The 17908-nt window shown below is 45.6% G+C and overlaps 2 protein-coding genes across 4 annotated transcripts in view; both read right to left on the minus strand.

Moving 5' to 3' along the window:
- Cht10 (Chitinase 10) overlaps nt 1–17908 on the minus strand; it is a 114630-nt gene that overhangs the window by 71141 nt on the left and 25581 nt on the right. The window lies entirely within an intron of this gene.
- On the minus strand, nt 3389–4426 carry LOC138357921 (protein LIAT1-like). Its single transcript, XM_069315098.1, has one exon. The coding sequence runs from the start codon at nt 4424–4426 to the stop codon at nt 3389–3391; it is 1038 nt and encodes a 345-aa protein (XP_069171199.1).

The following is a 17908-nucleotide window of genomic DNA, read 5'->3' on the forward strand; positions in this document are numbered from 1 at the left end:
GAGTTTTTGACGTAATCATCGTCGTAGATCGACTGGGACTTCGATGTTGCAATCGACGTCGAGAGGGACGGCTTTATACGCATCGACCTTCGAGAATGCGGACCCTGTCACGCGAAGCGTCCCGTCCACCACCCGTCTATATAATGGCATGAGGTTTGTCCAGTGAAGACTTACGATTGCCATCTGTGGAGGGAAGCATGTTGTGGCGATACACCCCAAGCTGCTCTCCCGTGTAAACCGGTATACATAGCGGCTGTTGTTTTTCTCACATGTAAACCAGTACAAGAGAGTGCAGTTGTTTTTCTTACATGTAAACCAGTACAAGAGAGTGCAGTAGTTTTTTTTTACATGTAAACCAGTGCAAAGCAGCAGTTGTTTTTCATATATTTGTCTAAACACCCTGTATTTTTTACTATGTTGCATTACAATTATGAGATGGGAAAGAAGAATTTACCATACATGGATTCCATTTCCATATTTGATAGCCTTAAGTGTTATAGCTAACTAGGGCACCGTTCCTTCACTCTCCCGTCTGTCCCAGCTCCTATCCTGTCTTCGTGTCCTTTCCCATGTGGAATAGAGTGCTTTTTCATAGTAAACAAACTTTTCCCGCCACATTTAAACAGCTGCTAGAGGGACAAGTCGAAAATCCAGGAAAGTGTTAAGGTTGGGGATTTTTTTTCGTTACTAGTATTATACGCGTTATTTAAAATTATTCCTAAATCTTATTTTCAATAATTCCTAAGTCTTAGCATAGTTAGTAAATTATAAGTCTTATTATTTTTTATTTATTCCAATATTTTATTATTTTCAATTATTCCTAAATCTCATTTTCTTTAATTACTAATTTTTAGCATTTTCAGTAATTCCCAAATTATATAAATTTCAATTATTCTTTAACTATTTTATGTCTTGTTATTCTATTCATTTAGTTGAAATTTTTATTAATTTTAATGTTTGTATTTGAAATTTTTATTAATTTTAATGTTTGTATTTGAAATTTTTATTAATTTTAATGTTTGTATTTGAAATTTTTATTAATTTAACATTTTTTATTTTATATTTCTCATTCCAAGTATTTTATTGCAACTATTTAATTTCCAAGTGGTTATGGGCACCGTTCCTGATCCTTATCCTCATATCCCTGATCCTTATCTTCATACCCCTGATCCTTATCTTCATACCCCTGATTCTTATCTTCATACCCCCTGATTCTTGTCCTCATATCCCTTTCAACCGTATCCCATATCCCCTTTCACCGAACTAGGAAATGTATATGTTAATCTCTCAGAATGTTTGGTAATATGTTTATTGTTTGTGATGTGTGTCTATGTATGTATTAACACGATGTACTGAACGGGGTGAGAATAGCTTGAGCTACCTCATCCCTTTGTGTGTATTTTACCTCAATAAACTTATTTCAATTTCAATTTCAATTTCACCGAACTAGGAACCAAACTCACCTGGCGAACACCAAAGTTCACCAAAGTTTACTTTTCACCAAAGTAAGCATTACAATAATGTATATCAGCTTACATATATAAACTGTTGCCATGTATTCCTATAACCATTAACAAAAGTCAAATTCTCCCTCGACCTGGCTTGGATGCTATCGACTCCTGGGGCCAGATTCACGAAAACACTTACGAACCTGTACATCTTTTCTCAATCTTTGACGGCTTTGTTTCCAATTATTTAACAGTTAATGAGCTCCGAAGCACCAGGAGGCTGTTTATAACAATAATAACATTTGATTGGCAAGTTTTTATGATTGTAAACTGTTTAATAAATGTAACCAAAGCCGTCAAAGATTGAGGAAAGATGTACACGTTCGTAAGTGCTTTCGTGAATCTGGCCCCTGTGGAATCTGGCGCGGGTTAATTTATTAACGTAAGGAACTCGTTGCCAAACCGAGTGCGCTCTCTGATGCGAATTTAATGCATTCGTTAAGAAACTTGTTTAAATGCAACTTGCCAATGGTTGAACGTCGCCCAAGAGTGCCTGGGTTCACACGTTCAGTGAACCACAACCGCACTTGTCTCCTCGGCTCTGTGTGGCGCGAACTGTGGTTAATGTAAATGCTTTTTCCACCAGGAATTTACTTCGCTTGTCAGGTTAGGTGGTGGGCGGACGCAGTGAGCCGATGCTCAATATAACGCTTGGAATCGCGTGCTTAATGAGCCCGTTAACAAGCCGCCCAGCGTCTCTTGAGCCCCTGGGCTCAATGCTGATCCCAGTTCTGGGATACTCTCGTCCCTCTCGCGTCCAGAGCGCCGGGTTGACCAACTCTGAGAAGGACAAATACCTCCGTCTCCCCTCCATAATGGACTATCTAAACGAAAATGTATATTATCTTCGCCCCATACTCTCGAGAAATGAGGGGAGACTACTCCATTATGAGCGCGTGTACATGGGGTACATCAAGAGAGAGTGAACATTAATCATAAATGTCTATGCTGTTCTTTAATATTAAGAGAACACGAGCATTAATATTAATTTAATATTAAGAGAACATATCCCAGCTCCTTGTCCTCGTATCGCAGTTCCTTGTCCTCATATCGCAGCTTCTTGTCCTCATATCCCAGCTCCTTGTCCTCATATCCCAGTTCCTTGTCCTCGTATCCCAGCTCCTTGTCCTCGTATCGCAGTTCCTTGTCTTCATATCGTAGCTCCTTGTCCTCGTATCCCAGCTCCTTGTCCTCATATCCCAGCTCCTGGTCCTCAATCATTGCCAGAGCCATATATATCACACTAGCTAAGCGTTTTCTCCTAACAATTACCTTGCCAACCGTTGGCTTTTATTTTGGTCCAAGAAATATGATATATAAAGATTTCTACATTTATTTATATTCTCATTTTTTAGGTAACGAGCAACCTACCTTAAGTTCCAGTCGTTCCAAACAAGATCAGTTACGTTTTGAGGTCGTTTAAGTAAATAGTACTGTTTCCAAAGATGCTGGGAACTACCTAGCCCTTAAAGAACTACAGAAACAGAGGAAAAAGTTTACCTTCAGGAAAGATTGAGGTGTAAATCCTGGCCCGTAAACAGGGCTACTAAACGAGTTACCAAATAGCAGCATAAAAATAAATTCAGTTGAAGGTTTCAAGTCCATGTTGGATGAATATAGAACGACAAGTCGCAAGATAGAAATAAGTTGTCTCGCATGGACCAAAAAAACACTTTTGTTAAACAAATCCACAAGGGCCGTGACGAGGATTCGAACCCGCGTCTGAGAGCGTCCCAGACGCTGCCTTAATCGACTGAGCTACGACATGGTATAAGAATTGCAGCCAATTTACTTGGATCCTGCAGCCTCTCCGAGACACAAACCAGATTTCTGTGTGTAAAGCACTTTTGTTCTTTAAACAAATCCTTCAATAACCTGGACTACTGAAACCTGCACAGATGATGGAGGTAAAGACTGAAACCTGCGACACTATGGGTGTCACCTTCCGTTGTTGCATGTAGCTCTGTTCCACCTTCGACCAGAAAGTGCAGCTGCGGCCTTTGGTAGCCAACGAACATCAAAATCCATTGGTCTTTGGTAGCATTTGGTAGACTTTGGTAGACTTTGGTAGCCTTTGGTAGACTTTGGTAGACTTTGGTAGCATTTGGTAGACTTTGGTAGACTTTGGTAGCCTTTGGTAGACTTTGGTAGCCTTTGGTAGACTTTGGTAGCATTTGGTAGACTTTGGTAGACTTTGGTAGCCTTTGGTAGACTTTGGTAGACTTTGGTAGCCTTTCGTAGATTTTGGTAGCCTTTCGTAGACTTTGGTAGCCTTTGGTAGTCTTTGGTAGCGTTTGGTAGCGTTTGGTAGCCTTTGGTAGCATTTGGTAGTCTTTGGTAGCGTTTGGTAGCCTTTGGTATACTTTGGTAGCCTTTGGTAGCATTTGGTAGCCTTTGGTAGCCTTTGGTAGACTTCGGTAGCCTTTGGTAGCCTTTGGTAGCATTTGGTAGTCTTTGGTAGCGTTTGGTAGTCTTTGGTAGCGTTTGGTAGCCTTTGGTATACTTTGGTAGCCTTTGGTAGCATTTGGTAGCCTTTGGTAGCCTTTGGTAGACTTCGGTAGCCTTTGGTAGCCTTTGGTAGCCTTTGGTAGCATTTGGTAGCCTTTGGTAGCGTTTGGTAGTCTTTGGTAGCGTTTGGTAGCCTTTGGTATACTTTGGTAGCCTTTGGTAGCATTTGGTAGCTTTTGGTAGCCTTTGGTAGCCTTTGGTAGACTTCGGTAGCCTTTGGTAGCCTTTGGTAGCCTTTGGTAGCATTTGGTAGCCTTTGGTAGCCTTTGGTAGCATTTGGTAGCTTTTGGTAGCCTTTGGTAGACTTCGGTAGCCTTTGGTAGCCTTTGGTAGCCTTTGATAGCTTTTGGTAACTTACCAAAGTTCTTTTGCAGCCACTCGTTCACAACCAACCAAAATGAGACAAACATTCACTCCAAGAGGTTCCAGGACCCGAGACGAGAGCCACCACCTACCTCCCACATGTTCCCTACTGGAGGTTCCAGGACCCGAGACGAGAGCCACCACCTACCTCCCACATGTTCCCTACTGGAGGTTCCAGGACCCGAGACGAGAGCCACCACCTCCCTCCCACATGTTCCCTACTGGAGGTTCCAGGACCCGAGACGAGAGCCACCACCTACCTCCCACATGTTCCCTACTAGAGGTTCCAGGCGGATTTAAGGTGACGTTGGTAGACAGGAATGCAGTGTTGGAAAAGAAAGGGGGGAGGAGTGAGGATTATCTTGAAAATGGGAAGGTAGGGAGAGAATGCAGAGTTGAAGTTATCTTGGAAAGGGGGAAAAAAGGTTTATCGAAGAAATGTACGAGGGTCGAGGTCTAGAAAAGAGGGAGGAAATGCAGGTGAAGTGTAGCTGGAGATACAAGAAATTACGAATAATAACTAGTAAAACGAATGATAGAGGGCGAGGGGAAAGGATAGGTGGAGAGTGAATAAGGAGGAGGAGGAAAGGATGAGGTAGAAAATATATAGGTGGTTGAGAAGAGAGGGAGAATAGTCACAGCCCCACTCCTGTGCCAGATAAGTCCACTACGGGCTCGTCATAGCCCGTGCTACTTGCCCCGCTCCTGTGCCAGATAAGTACACTACGGGCTCGTCATAGCCCGTGCTACTTGCCCCGCTCCTGTGCCAGATAAGTACACTACGGGCTCACCATAGCCCGTGCTACTTGCCCCGCTCCTGTGCCAGATAAGTACACTACGGGCTCACCATAGCCCGTGCTACTTGCCGCTCCTGCGCCAGATAAGTACACTACGGGCTCACCATAGCCCATGCTACATGGACAAAATCTAGTCCCAAATAGCTAAATCTAAAACAACAACAGAGAGAGAATTAAGAATTAAGATCATAAGCAAGGTGTTAAGTGAGATAGCTTTGACAAATAGATCCACATTTTTCTGCGTCAACAGGGTCACTCACCCCCACACAACACCCATTAACCCTCCCTCAAGAAGAAGTTTAAATCGTTGGAACACAAACATGTTGTCGTATGTGGCGTTGAGAGGTGAACAACAAGCCGCGAACAGCGGCAAAGTATGTAGGACACGGAGGGAAAAAATAAAAATGGCGGTCCTGGAAGCCAAGCGGACAAGACCAGAGGCATGTTTAACTCCGTCGTTACCAGGCCATTGTGCACATGTAAGCAATCAAACCACTTCCTGTCAATAGTTTGGGGTTACTTAAAGTTACATTAGGGTTCATCAGAAGATTCCAGGGGTTAGAAAAACCTGAAGATAAATTCTATGTTCGCCCAGGGAGGAGGCGGAGGTATTCTTGTATTACTCCGCGGGCAGACGATCCTGAAGAACCTGTCGGCGGAGGCGAGGCCACTGACCTTACCCGACAGAAAAACTAGTTCCCGCAGAATGTTTCCTGAGCTGCGCCTTCGCTCCGCTCATGGGAATTAGCGAAAAAACACTCTTTATAAGCACACTGAACAATAGGTTAGTCAGAATCCACGACCACTAATTGAAAAGGCATTTGCTGTCTAAGGCTCCCGCAAGAAAGACAGTAATCAGATCGAGCGAAGTGCAGACAGACTCCGCGCGCTCAAAAGGTACAGCAGATCTAAATATAGAGTCGCTGTCAGCCGTTGGTAACTTATATTGACATCTCCCAAACCTGACCACCTCAGCACCTTCCGCGTGGGCAGCCAGAGATTGGAGAGAGATAGAGACCAAGAGCAACACGATAGAGAAGACGAAGAACAGGACAGACGGAACGAAGAGCAGGATAGAGGAGACGAGACGGGCGTCCTACACAGGGATTATGGACGGGATATATCCTGGTGTTGAGTAGCAACTACAATAAAGTAGCTGAGTGCGTTGGATAGCGTAGGTTTGTTGAGGAAGGCCGCTGTATAGGTAATCCAGAGTGGGTAGGTTAGGTAGATTGGCTTGACCATGCTAGCGTGAGTAGGCTGGCTTTGGCAGGTTAATGTGGGAAGACCAGTATGACCAGAAGGCCAATGTGGGCAGACCAGTATGTGCAGGTCAGTGCGGACAGACTACAGTGGGGTCAGGACAGGCTACAATGGGGCATGAGCAAGCAGGCTCTTGACAAATCACCATGCAAGAAGGGCGAGGACCTAGAAGGATGAAAGAGGTTCTCCAGAGAGTAAAGGGATGACAACAAATGAAGAAAGGGTAAGAAAGAGGGGGTGCAGGGGAGAGAGAGAGAGAGAGAGAGAGAGAGAGAGAGAGAGAGAGAGAGAGAGAGAGAGAGAGAGAGAGAGAGAGAGAGAGAGAGAGAGAGAGAGAGAGAGAGAGAGAGAGAGAGAGAGAAACGCTACAAAAGACAATTGCTTTACCTAGAAATATAAATTTCGAGACCTGTCTTAACCTACTCAGCGATGATAGGACAAAATCCCACCAACCCGGAACACTTCTGACTTCACTGGAAAGTTCTGGGGGCTCGAACTGGTGGTGCCAAACCAGAATCATACAATCGTCGGCGTTGCCGCCCAACCCTGTACTATTATCAGGTCATGCAATCAACACTAGACCTGATAATGGTCAAGGGGCGGACCGAAACCTCGTCAGTTCTTGTATTTCCATATATATGGGGCTGGGTTTCCTAGTAGTGCAGATTTGTCGAATCAGGGCATTAGGCTGTGGCAAAAGCTGATTTTTTTTCATACAAGGAATGGGATGGGATGGGATGGGATGGGATGGGATGGGATGAGTATAAAAAGATATTTGCAGGAACTGGAAGCTGTCACGCAGGGTGCAGTCGCACCTCCACAGATCTCCAGTATCAGCTCTTGATACTGGTGATGGCTCAAAAGGGCGACCACTTACGGGCTATTCATGCCCGTGCCACCTTTTGAGTGGCTTAATCTTCATCAATCAATCAATCAATCAACGGGAAACAATGCGTTATGACAGCATTAGGTTAACTAGCACTTGCAGAGGAAAAGTTCGTTGTTTGAGTGTCAACTTTGCCTACTTTTTTCTTTTTTAAGAGTTTGAAATACACTTCGATATTAATTAAAGACGCCTTTAATAGGCGTCTCAAGCTATGGATAACAGACCCTCTGTTATCCTATAGAAATTCTTCCAGTTGAAGGATATAATATGCTATGCTATATTTCTATCAATTTTAACCTTTATCGAAAGCAATAAACAATATTAGATAAAATAGACTTATAACAATATTAGATAAAATAGATCGTTACAAGAGGACAAACGTATGTACATCAAAGTCAACTACCTTGACCTCCTGTTACGTTAAAAGAACGTCGCTTTTCGCACGTAGGCGTTACACAAGGCCAAAAACTGTCGTACTGGAAAATGGAAGCGGCTGGCGAAAGTGACGTACTGTCCCGTTTTCTGTTTTGGGTTCTCTGGTAAGTTAGGAGAGACTACTTTAAATTGACCGTTTTCTTGACGTTGGGAAACCTTTGAACACGGTTCTCAGGTTCTTATTTTTCCTGCATGCATTACATCATTTAATTGCAACAGAGGTTTAATGGGTATCCATCAGTATTTTGGTACATTAGCGAGATCGAAGACTGAAGTATCGTAAATTACGTAAAGGATTAGATTAATGTTTGGAGGAAGGAGCAGTATCCATCTTCCCTCCCCACACCCTCCAGTATCCCTCCCGGCAACCGGTTTCTGCCGGTCCGTCTAATTACCACAAGCTACCACAAACTACCACAAACTTCAGAAAGCTTCCTGGCAATACGTTAGTAATGAATAAATATGATATATTTACTCATTATAATGTTGGTGCTGAATGTACAACACGAAAAAAACATAATTTTAATCTGAAAAAGTATCTTTTTATAAAGAAATTAGACGAAAATAAAAAGCTGGTGACGCCAAATCAAGTCGACGATCCAAGCTTCGGTTAGGTTAGGTTAGGTTTGGTTAAGTTAGGTTAGGTTAGGTTAGGTTAGGTTAGGATAGGTTAGGTTAGGATAGGTTAGGTTAGGTTAGGATAGGTTAGGTTAGGTTAGGTTAGGTCAGCCTAACTTAATATATCATATTTATTCATTACTAACGTATTGCCAGGAAGCTTTCTGAAGTTTGTGTAGTTTGTGGTAGCTTGTGGTAATTAGACGGACCCGGTTTCTGGTTCCTACGCCATGTTCAGCTTGATTTACCCCCTTTCCTAATTTTTCGTACTCTGTTCCCGCCAAAATGGCCGCGTCACTCCACAGCCTCACACACACAGAATTTTGTCACAACTCGGGATTTGTTCTTGAAATAAATACTTGATGTCACGAGTTGATTACTGCAAGACTTAGAGCCATCGCTGTTCGCATTAAAGATACACGATAAAGATAATTTGTATTTTTTGTTATATAGCTGTAATGACTTAGTGTTTTCTTCTGGTAAATTATATATATTGTATACATATATATATATATATATATATATATATATATATATATATATATATATATATATATATATATATATATATATATATATATATATATATATATATATATATAATACACTTATATGTAAGTGGTGGTGGCCCTTTTGAGCCATTACCAGTATCAAGAGCTGATACTGGAGATCTGTGGAGGTGCGACTGCACCCTGCGTGACGGGAGATGTCTCCCGTGGGTCCAAGCGATTGGGCACCTTCCTTATATATCTCGGCCCCTATATCCCTCCCATATAGCCATCCTGGCCTAGCGCTGTTGCACTGAAAGCCTATACCCTCCTGTGTTTCACCCTGTCAATTCCATTAAGTATTTTTAACGTCTCTATCATGTTTCCTGTGTTGTGAAGCCTCTTCCTGCAGGAACACGAGGCGCCACTCATTGTGGAAAGATGTACAGGTTTGGTAAGAAGCTGCGAATATCATTGTAAAAAAAAAAAACATTTTTTTAACAAGTTGCTCGGCCGCTCCTAGTTTGACCCAACCCGTGGGCCGCCGCTGGGTATAATTACCTGGTTTGACTGCCAATCCCCTTGGGCATGGTTGGGGGGGGCAAGGGGGGGCTACAGGTGTGGGGGGAGAGGTCGCTACAGGTGTGGAGGGAGAGGTCGCTACAGGTGTGGGGGGTAGTGGTGACAGGAGGTTTAACAGGAGTGACAGGAGCTGGAACTATACTGAATATTCCAGTCCTCCTTTGGTAGTGTACATATATATATATATATATATATATATATATATATATATATATATATATATATATATTACATTTATCCCAAATATACACATGAATTTGTATGGGAAAACATACGCGCGTGTATTTCCTGGTGTATACTTTAGTGAGTAAGTATGGTGTATGCGTATGATGTATGGGAGAATGAAATGAGTACCTTTCCGCTGTGTAAACTGTATACTCGCATGTGTCGTGTATGTGAAGGAAGGTTAATGGTTGGGTTTTGAAGGGGCTTGCGTGCGCCCAGCTGCGTGTGATTGCGTGCGCATGTGTGATTGGGTGCGTAAATACATGGGTGATTGTGTAGACTATTGTGGAGTGCGTACATACATATTCCACAAGTCAGCACATTATCGGTAAACTCCGCCTACACACACACACACACACACACACACACACACACACACACACACACACACACACACACACACACACACACACACACACACACTTGCCTTACGTTTACTTTGGGGGGGGGGGGGGGTTAATTCGAGGTAGTTCCGAGGTTCAATGTCCACTCGGCCCGGTCTCTGACCAGGCCTAGCTCCTGGTTGGTGGTCTGATCAACCAGGCTGTTAGTCGCCGCTGTGAGCAGTTACATATATATATACTTTACAACCTAATCAATTAAACAACCCGACGAGGACCTGAGCCAAGATTCACCAAATACTTACACAACCCCTTACGAAACCTGTATATCTTCTCTCAACCATGGCGGCCCTGTTTACATATACTAAACAGTTTACAAGCTTGTAAACTTCACAACCCAAGGTTATTATTGTTGTAAACAACCTCGTATATAGCGCTTCGGTGCTCACAAACTGTTTACAATATATGCAAACATGGTTTCGTAAGATGTACAGATTTCGTAACTGATTGCGTACATGGTTAATGAAATCCCGGCCCTGAAGATTGACGAGGGGGGGGTGGGGTGGAGAGAGAGAGAGAGAGAGAGAGAGAGAGAGAGAGAGAGAGAGAGAGAGAGAGAGAGAGAGAGAGAGAGAGAGAGAGAGAGAGAGAGAGAGACAGAGAGAGAGACAGAGAGAGAGACAGAGAGAGAGAGAGAGAGAGAGAGAGAGAGAGAGAGAGAGAGAGAGAGAGAGAGAGAGAGAGAGAGAGAGAGAGAGAGAGAGAGAGAGAGACAGAGAGAGAGACAGAGAGAGAGACAGAGAGAGAGAGAGAGAGAGAGAGAGAGAGAGAGAGAGAGAGAGAGACAGAGAGACAGAGAGAGAGAGAGAGAGAGAGAGAGAGAGAGAGAGAGAGAGAGAGAGAGAGAGAGAGAGAGAGAGAGAGAGAGAAGGCACACAGATTAAGACAGCATACATAATGAAGCCCGTCGTCTGAAATATGAGGTAGTTTTGTATGCCAATTAGCTGGTTAATGACGGAACAATATGCTGACCAAGGCAGAGAGAGGGGGGGGGAGGAGGGACAGGGGTGGGGGGGACAGGGGTGGGGGGGACAGGAGGGACAGGGGGGGGAGGTGGGGGGGGGAAGGTTTAACAACACTAGCTATGTATTTCTTCCTTGGACATAAGAGGTAAGGACAGTAGTTGTAGCTTAGCATTTTTGTTTCTCTGGACAGTTTCCACCTTGGACAGTTTCCACCTTGGACAGTTTCCACCTTGGACAGTTTCCACCTTGGACAGTTTCCACCTTGGACAGTTTCCACCTTGGACAGTTTCCACCTTGGACAGTTTCCACCTTGGACAGTTTCTACCTTGGACAGTTTCCACCTTGGACAGTTTCCACCTTGGACAGTTTCCACCTTGGACAGTTTCCACCTTGGACAGTTTCCACCTTGGACAGTTTCCACCTTGGACAGTTTCCACCTTGGACAGTTTCCACCTTGGACAGTTTCCACCTTGGACAGTTTCCACCTTGGACAGTTTCCACCTTGGACAGTTTCCACCTTGGACAGTTTCCACCTTGGACAGTTTCCACCTTGGACAGTTTCCACCTTGGACAGTTTCCACCTTGGACAGTTTCCACCTTGGACAGTTTCCACCTTGGACAGTTTCCACCTTGGACAGTTTCCACCTTGGACAGTTTCCACCTTGGACAGTTTCCACCTTGGACAGTTTCAACCTCCGGACAAACACTGCACATTGAGAGTTCAATATCAAGTCAGGCACTAACAACCAATTATAGATTATCGACCGTCAATTAGCTTCCCAAATTATACCATGAACCAAGGCCAGTATAGCAATCAAGCCTTTACACAACCCCCCCCCCCTCCCCCCGCCACCCTTACGAAACCTGTTCATCTTTCCTCATTCATTGTGGGTTTGTTTACCTTTATTAAACAGTTTATACGAGGTTGGCAACTTACAATACAATACAATACAATTTTATTTAGGTAAGGTACATACATACAATACATATAAGGTACATACATACAATACATACATACGTACATACATACTTCACAACTTCAGGTTGTTATCGTTATAAACAACCCCTGTATAGCACTTCAGAGCTCATACACGCTTTAACGTATGTAGAACAAAACCGCCATGATTGTTCAAAGATGTAAAGGTTTCGTATGTAGGTATAGATGCTTGGTGATGCTCTTCCTCTTCACAACTCGCTTCCTTCCCAGGTCCCTCCCACGCCCCTGGTGGGAGGGTCAACCCCTTCCATATCACCTCACAGCTCCTGTGAAAGGGGGTCAACCAACCCCCCCTCTACCACCTCACAGCTCCTGTGAAAGGGGGTCAACCAACCCCCCCTCTACCACCTCACAGCTCCTGTGGAAGGGGTCAACCCCTTCCATATCACCTCACAGCTCCTGTGGAAGGGGTCAACCCCCCCCCCCACCTCTACCACCTCACAGCTCCTGTGGAAGGGGTCAACCCCTTCCATATCACCTCACAGCTCCTGTGGAAGGGTTCAACCCCCCCCCCCCACCTCTACCACCTCACAGCTCCTGTGAAAGGGGTCAACCAACCCCCCCCCTCTACCACCCCCTCACGCCTACCAACACCAACGCTTACACTGTGAAAGCTTAACCAACCATCCATCCTCCCCTCAAACCCTCAATTTGCATACTAGATGTGTGCATTGCCAGCCACGGCGAAAAATTATCACCAATTCATTTTTTCTTTATATTTCGGCTTCCACATGACGTCTTAGTAGCTTGACCGACCCCCCCTAGCTGCCTGTGGGAGACTGAGACGACCCCGGAGAAAGAGAGAGAGAGAGAGAGAGAGAGAGAGAGAGAGAGAGAGAGAGAGAGAGAGAGAGAGAGAGAGAGAGAGAGAGAGAGAGAGAGAGAGAGAGAGAGAGAGAGAAGAAGAAGAGGAGTCCAGCCAATGATGTATTATCAAGAGCAAAAATAAATTTGAAGCCCCAGTGGGACATGTTGAGATAGATCGACTTAGTTGAGGACGCGTCCCAAAAGGCCGTATAGTCCCATGTGTAAGGTGCCCAGAAACGTCCCAAAAGGCCATAGTCCCGTGTCTAAGGTGCCCTGAAACGTCCCAAATGGCCGTAGTCCCATGTCTAAGGTGCCCTGAAACGTCCCAAAAGGCCGTAGTCACATGTATAAGGTGCCCTGAAACGTCCCAAAAGGCCGTAGTCCCATGTCTAAGGTGCCCTGAAACGTCCCAAAAGGCCGTAGTCCCATGTCTAAGGTGCCCTGAAACGTCCCAAAAGGCCGTAGCCCCGTGTCTAAGGTGCCCTGAAACGTCCCAAAAGGCCGTAGCCCCGTGTCTAAGGTGCCCTGAAACGTCCCAAAAGGCCGTAGCCCCGTGTCTTAGGTGACCAGAAACGTCCCAAAAGGCCGTAGTCCCATGTCTAAGGTGCCCTGAAACGTCCCAAATAACCGTAGCCCCGTGTCTTAGGCGCCCTGAAACGTCCTAAAAGGCCGTAGTCCCATGTCTAAGATGGCCCGAGGGGACCGGGGGGGGGGGGGGTGCCCAGCAGGGAAGCCAGTCAGTGATTCAAAGTTTTTTTTTTTTTGGTATGTGTGGTCTGGAGCTCCTGAGCGCTCTCACGCACGCACGCACTGACTGCCCATCAACATTAGTCTTCCATCTTGCTTCCCTCACCTCATGCCATGACCTACAACCATCTCGTTTAACACAACTGTTGTTGTATGTAGCTGGCACCTGGTCTTTCCTTACGTGCACCTGGGCACCTGGTCTTGTGTGTGTGTACCTGGTTGCGTGTTCCTCCTGTTGCGTGCACCTGGCCGCTTGTTCTTCCTGCTGTTGCGTGCACCTGGCCTCCTGTTCTTCCTGCTGTTGCGTGCACCTGGCCTCCTGTTCTTGTGTGTGTGTACCTGGTCTCGTGTTCCTCCTGTTGCGTGCACCTGGCCTCCTGTTCTTCCTGCTGTTGCGTGCACCTGGCCTCCTGTTCTTGTGTGTGTGTACCTGGTCTCGTGTTCCTCCTGTTGCGTGCACCTGGCCTCCTGTTCTTCCTGCTGTTGCGTGCACCTGGCCTCCTGTTCTTGTGTGTGTGTACCTGGTGTCGTGTTCCTCCTGTTGCGTGCACCTGGCCTACTGTTCTTCCTGCTGTTGCGTGCACCTGGCCTTCTGTTCTTCACATGTACGACACAGTACAGTGTATGTAGTGAACAACATTGTAAGATGACCTCAGTTGAAGGCGGGGACCAAGAGCTGTAGTAAGCCTTGTTAGAAGCTAAGGTTTATATATATATATATGCAGGGGCGATTTGCTGGTATATATAAAAGCTGAACATTATCTTAAAAGAAAGCTTTGCGGTTGGATATATTTGTGTATGTAAATAAACTGGTCGGATAGGAAGTAACGTACGATAAAGCGCTCTTGTGGTTGACGTCTCTGCAAGATGCAACAATGACGCTTGTCCATCACTCCTCACAATCATCATATCATTATCATAATCATCATCAACACAATCATCATTCTCAAACCACCAAACTACACTGCCTCCATAACAACGACGAAGAAGAAGATCTTGCCTATACCTCCCTCGCTTGAGGAACTTAATACATCGATACAATATGTGTTTTACGGATGTATTTTTCTCCTTATAAAGGAGTTCTCCTGCTTGTCATCGCTGGCAAAACCTTCGTCAGACCTTATAACAACATGGCTAATCCTTCTGAGTTCTGTCATGGCGTTCAACTTCAGGTTATCTGTGGATGACTTGGTGTTTAAAACGCGTAGGGTTCAGACGCTGGAAATGCGCGGGGTCCAGGCGCTGGAAACGTAGGATCCAGGAAATGCTAGATCAGTTATTCCTTTTCCAGATGTTCCCTGGAGTCCAGGTGCTTCGCGAGGCTCCTGTGAGAGGGAGAGAGAGAGAGAGAGAGAGAGAGAGAGAGAGAGAGAGAGAGAGAGAGAGAGAGAGAGAGAGAGAGAGAGAGAGAGAGAGAGAGAGAAGAGCAGGCGTGAGAGAGGCCTGTCAACTGCATGTACAATAAACACAGCTAGAAGCGTCACGGGCCAAAGGACAAGGAACTGCATCCACCGGGGACCGAGGCTAAAAATAATCTCCAACGGGCCGACGGACGCGACCCAAGCCACCTCCTCCCTCCAGCCGCCCCAAAACAAGACTAAAAAAAAAGTAGCGACACAATCATAGAGGACGTTGTGTGGCACTGTGTGTGTGTGTGTGTGTGTGTGTGTGTGTGTGTGTGTGTGTGTGTGTGTGTGTGTGTGTGTGTGTGTGTGTGTGTGTGTGTGTGTGCTGTCACAGGGTTCGTTCCATTCCTGTGCGATCCACCGCCATTCGCAATAAATTACCCCTCCTGGAAACCCGTTTCACCTACGGCACCTGCCCATCTACCATCTGCGCAAGGTGGCAATGTCCACCACCTCTGATCGTGCGCTAATGGAGGCGAGCTTAACCCTGGACTTAGACCCGATTAAACCCGGCGAGAGCGGCAAGAACCAACAGTCATGTTAGGCCACAGTCCGGCTGTCCGCCAGGGCTCTCGATCAACTTCCAGCACGCTGGAAAATAATCTATGTATCAGGGTGGCTTTGACCCAGTCGGCCGTTGCTCGCATGTAGCAGGCTAGGGTCAGTGGCCAGGGGGTGGGTGTCCTTGAAGCAGGCAAGAGACTCCTTCGTCCTATCGGCATGAGATACACACACACACCTGGACAAGCAGGCCCTCCTTCTTTCCACACAACACCAGGAGAACAGACTCTTACAGCAGACTAGAACGTAATGGTTTGATCGTCAAGAATGTTTATTAACGGATAAGCCGGTATTCAGGTCTTGCAGACCATTGAAAGACCATTGCAAGACCAACAGCCCATTGGCCTTAACAGGCCAATGGGCTGTTAAGGATAATTAATCCTTTCCGGAAACATTACCCCAGAAAGAGCCAAGCTGGAACACTGAAGAACCAAACTGGAACGCTGAAGAACCAAGCTGGAACACTGAAGAACCAAACTGGAACGCTGAAGAACCAAGCTGGAACACTAAAAGCCCGCCAAAGACCACCGCAAGCATTCTTCTATAATGGGGACACCTACGGCCAGCGCTCCAAGGTTGATGACCTCTGACGGGGAAGACTTGCTTTCCAGTTCGGTGGGTCCAGTTTTCCAGAGGAGGAGAGAAGTGTTTCCAGTACGACCGTAGGAGCGAGCTTATTGGTCGGCGGCGGCGAAGGGGAGGCGCATAGGGCCCTACTCTCTCTGCAAGTGGTAGGTCGACAAGACGGTCACCTTGCGTGCAGGAAGCGACCAAGATTGACTCAAACTAGTACTGGTCCGCCTTAAATCTTTGCTAGGTCAATGACTGTCGCCTGACATAACCTCTACTTAGGACACCATTGAGGCGGCCAAGGAGCCTATCCTCACAACAAAAAAGGATATTGGTATAACGATTGCCAATACCATCACCTAATCACACTTTTTGAAAACATCGTGCTATAAAAGACTATAGATACATACATATATATATATATATATATATATATATATATATATATATATATATATATATATATATATATATATATATATACACACACAATAAACTGCGTAACTATCTTATCAAACTTGTTACTTGCTTAGCTAAGTGGAATTTCATGAATTAAAATAAATGAGTTAACATTTTCCTTGTGGTGAATGCAAAGGTCTAATCTTCTTAAAATCTTCTCAGAGGTCCTCAAGGACCATCTAACTGCCCCCTTCATCAGTGGTCACTCGTTAACGTACTCCAAATCCGGGTTGAGATTTAAGCTCTCCCGCTCCGGTTCTTCCTTCCCGCACGGTCCCCTCTAACCAGTTTTTGGATAACCGCCTTTTAAAAAAAAGTATATAATATCGCCAGGATAACAGGCATAGCCGAAGAAGGTGTGGGGCTGTCTGAACACCTCACTGTCAACTTCCATGCAATTTAGCTTCACTAACTTGATTATAATGGGTGAGGGAGTGGGTGGGCCAGACCTCAGGCTCTATATATAAGCGTCTCTGTGAGAGATTTTGTTTTTCAGCGGCATCTCCCACACTAAGCATCCCTATCCCTGTATCCTTTCTAGTCATTACCAGCTATCTATCCTCAACACAAAATGCCTTCCTTCGTTTAATCCGTTATCTCTACCCCAGTCCCCAACACCGGTGGTTCAGCGACCTTCTTGGAATGGATATGCAATGCTGCGTTGAGGAAACAAGTCGCTTTAACCAGTGGGAAGCTAATCAAGTATAGACCGCTCAAGTATGCGCAACCGAACAACCCCCGAGCGAGCACAGGTGAACGAACTCGCTCTGAGTCTGCTCGTCTGTCTCTCTCCCCGTCTCTGTCTCACTGTGTGTGTGTGTCTTTCTCTGTGTCTGTATATCCACCTCTCTCTCCTCTCTCTCTCTCTTTCTCTCTCTAATGAGAATGAGGTAGTATAGTCTCTGCTATAGGAGACTCCATGTACCCTAGCATAAATTTATACTAATCCAGGTGATAGAAACGACGTTAAAACCGGTTTAGATTCCCTGGCGACGCAACGTATCGCGAGCCACCACCACCCAGGTGCACGAAATACATCAATGAATCCTGAAGGTGCACATTACCCCCATGGCCGAGGTGCTGGCCACGAAGAGAAACAGCTGGGGGGCGCTGGAACGAGTCGACTCCACCTTTCATACAGCCGCATGATGGCCACCATCTCTCCAGACGCTCCAAGTATGGTCTGTTCTCAGCCGGAAGAAGTTGTTGCCCTTCTGCGTTTCTAGTGCCCCCATTCCCTGCGATCATACAATGTGCCTGTGATTCGTCCACGATACGAAGGTGCGACTTATCCACAATACACCTTGCGATTTGTTCACAAT

The sequence above is a fragment of the Procambarus clarkii genome, chromosome 80 (genome assembly GCF_040958095.1).
Source record: "Procambarus clarkii isolate CNS0578487 chromosome 80, FALCON_Pclarkii_2.0, whole genome shotgun sequence".
In the NCBI taxonomy this organism is placed as follows: domain Eukaryota; kingdom Metazoa; phylum Arthropoda; class Malacostraca; order Decapoda; family Cambaridae; genus Procambarus; species Procambarus clarkii.

What these genes read in the sequence shown, in the direction of transcription:
- LOC138357921 (XM_069315098.1), bottom strand. Translation starts at nt 4,426, where the DNA reads ATGTTTGTCTCATTTTGGTTGGTTGTGAACGAGTGGCTGCAAAAGAAC.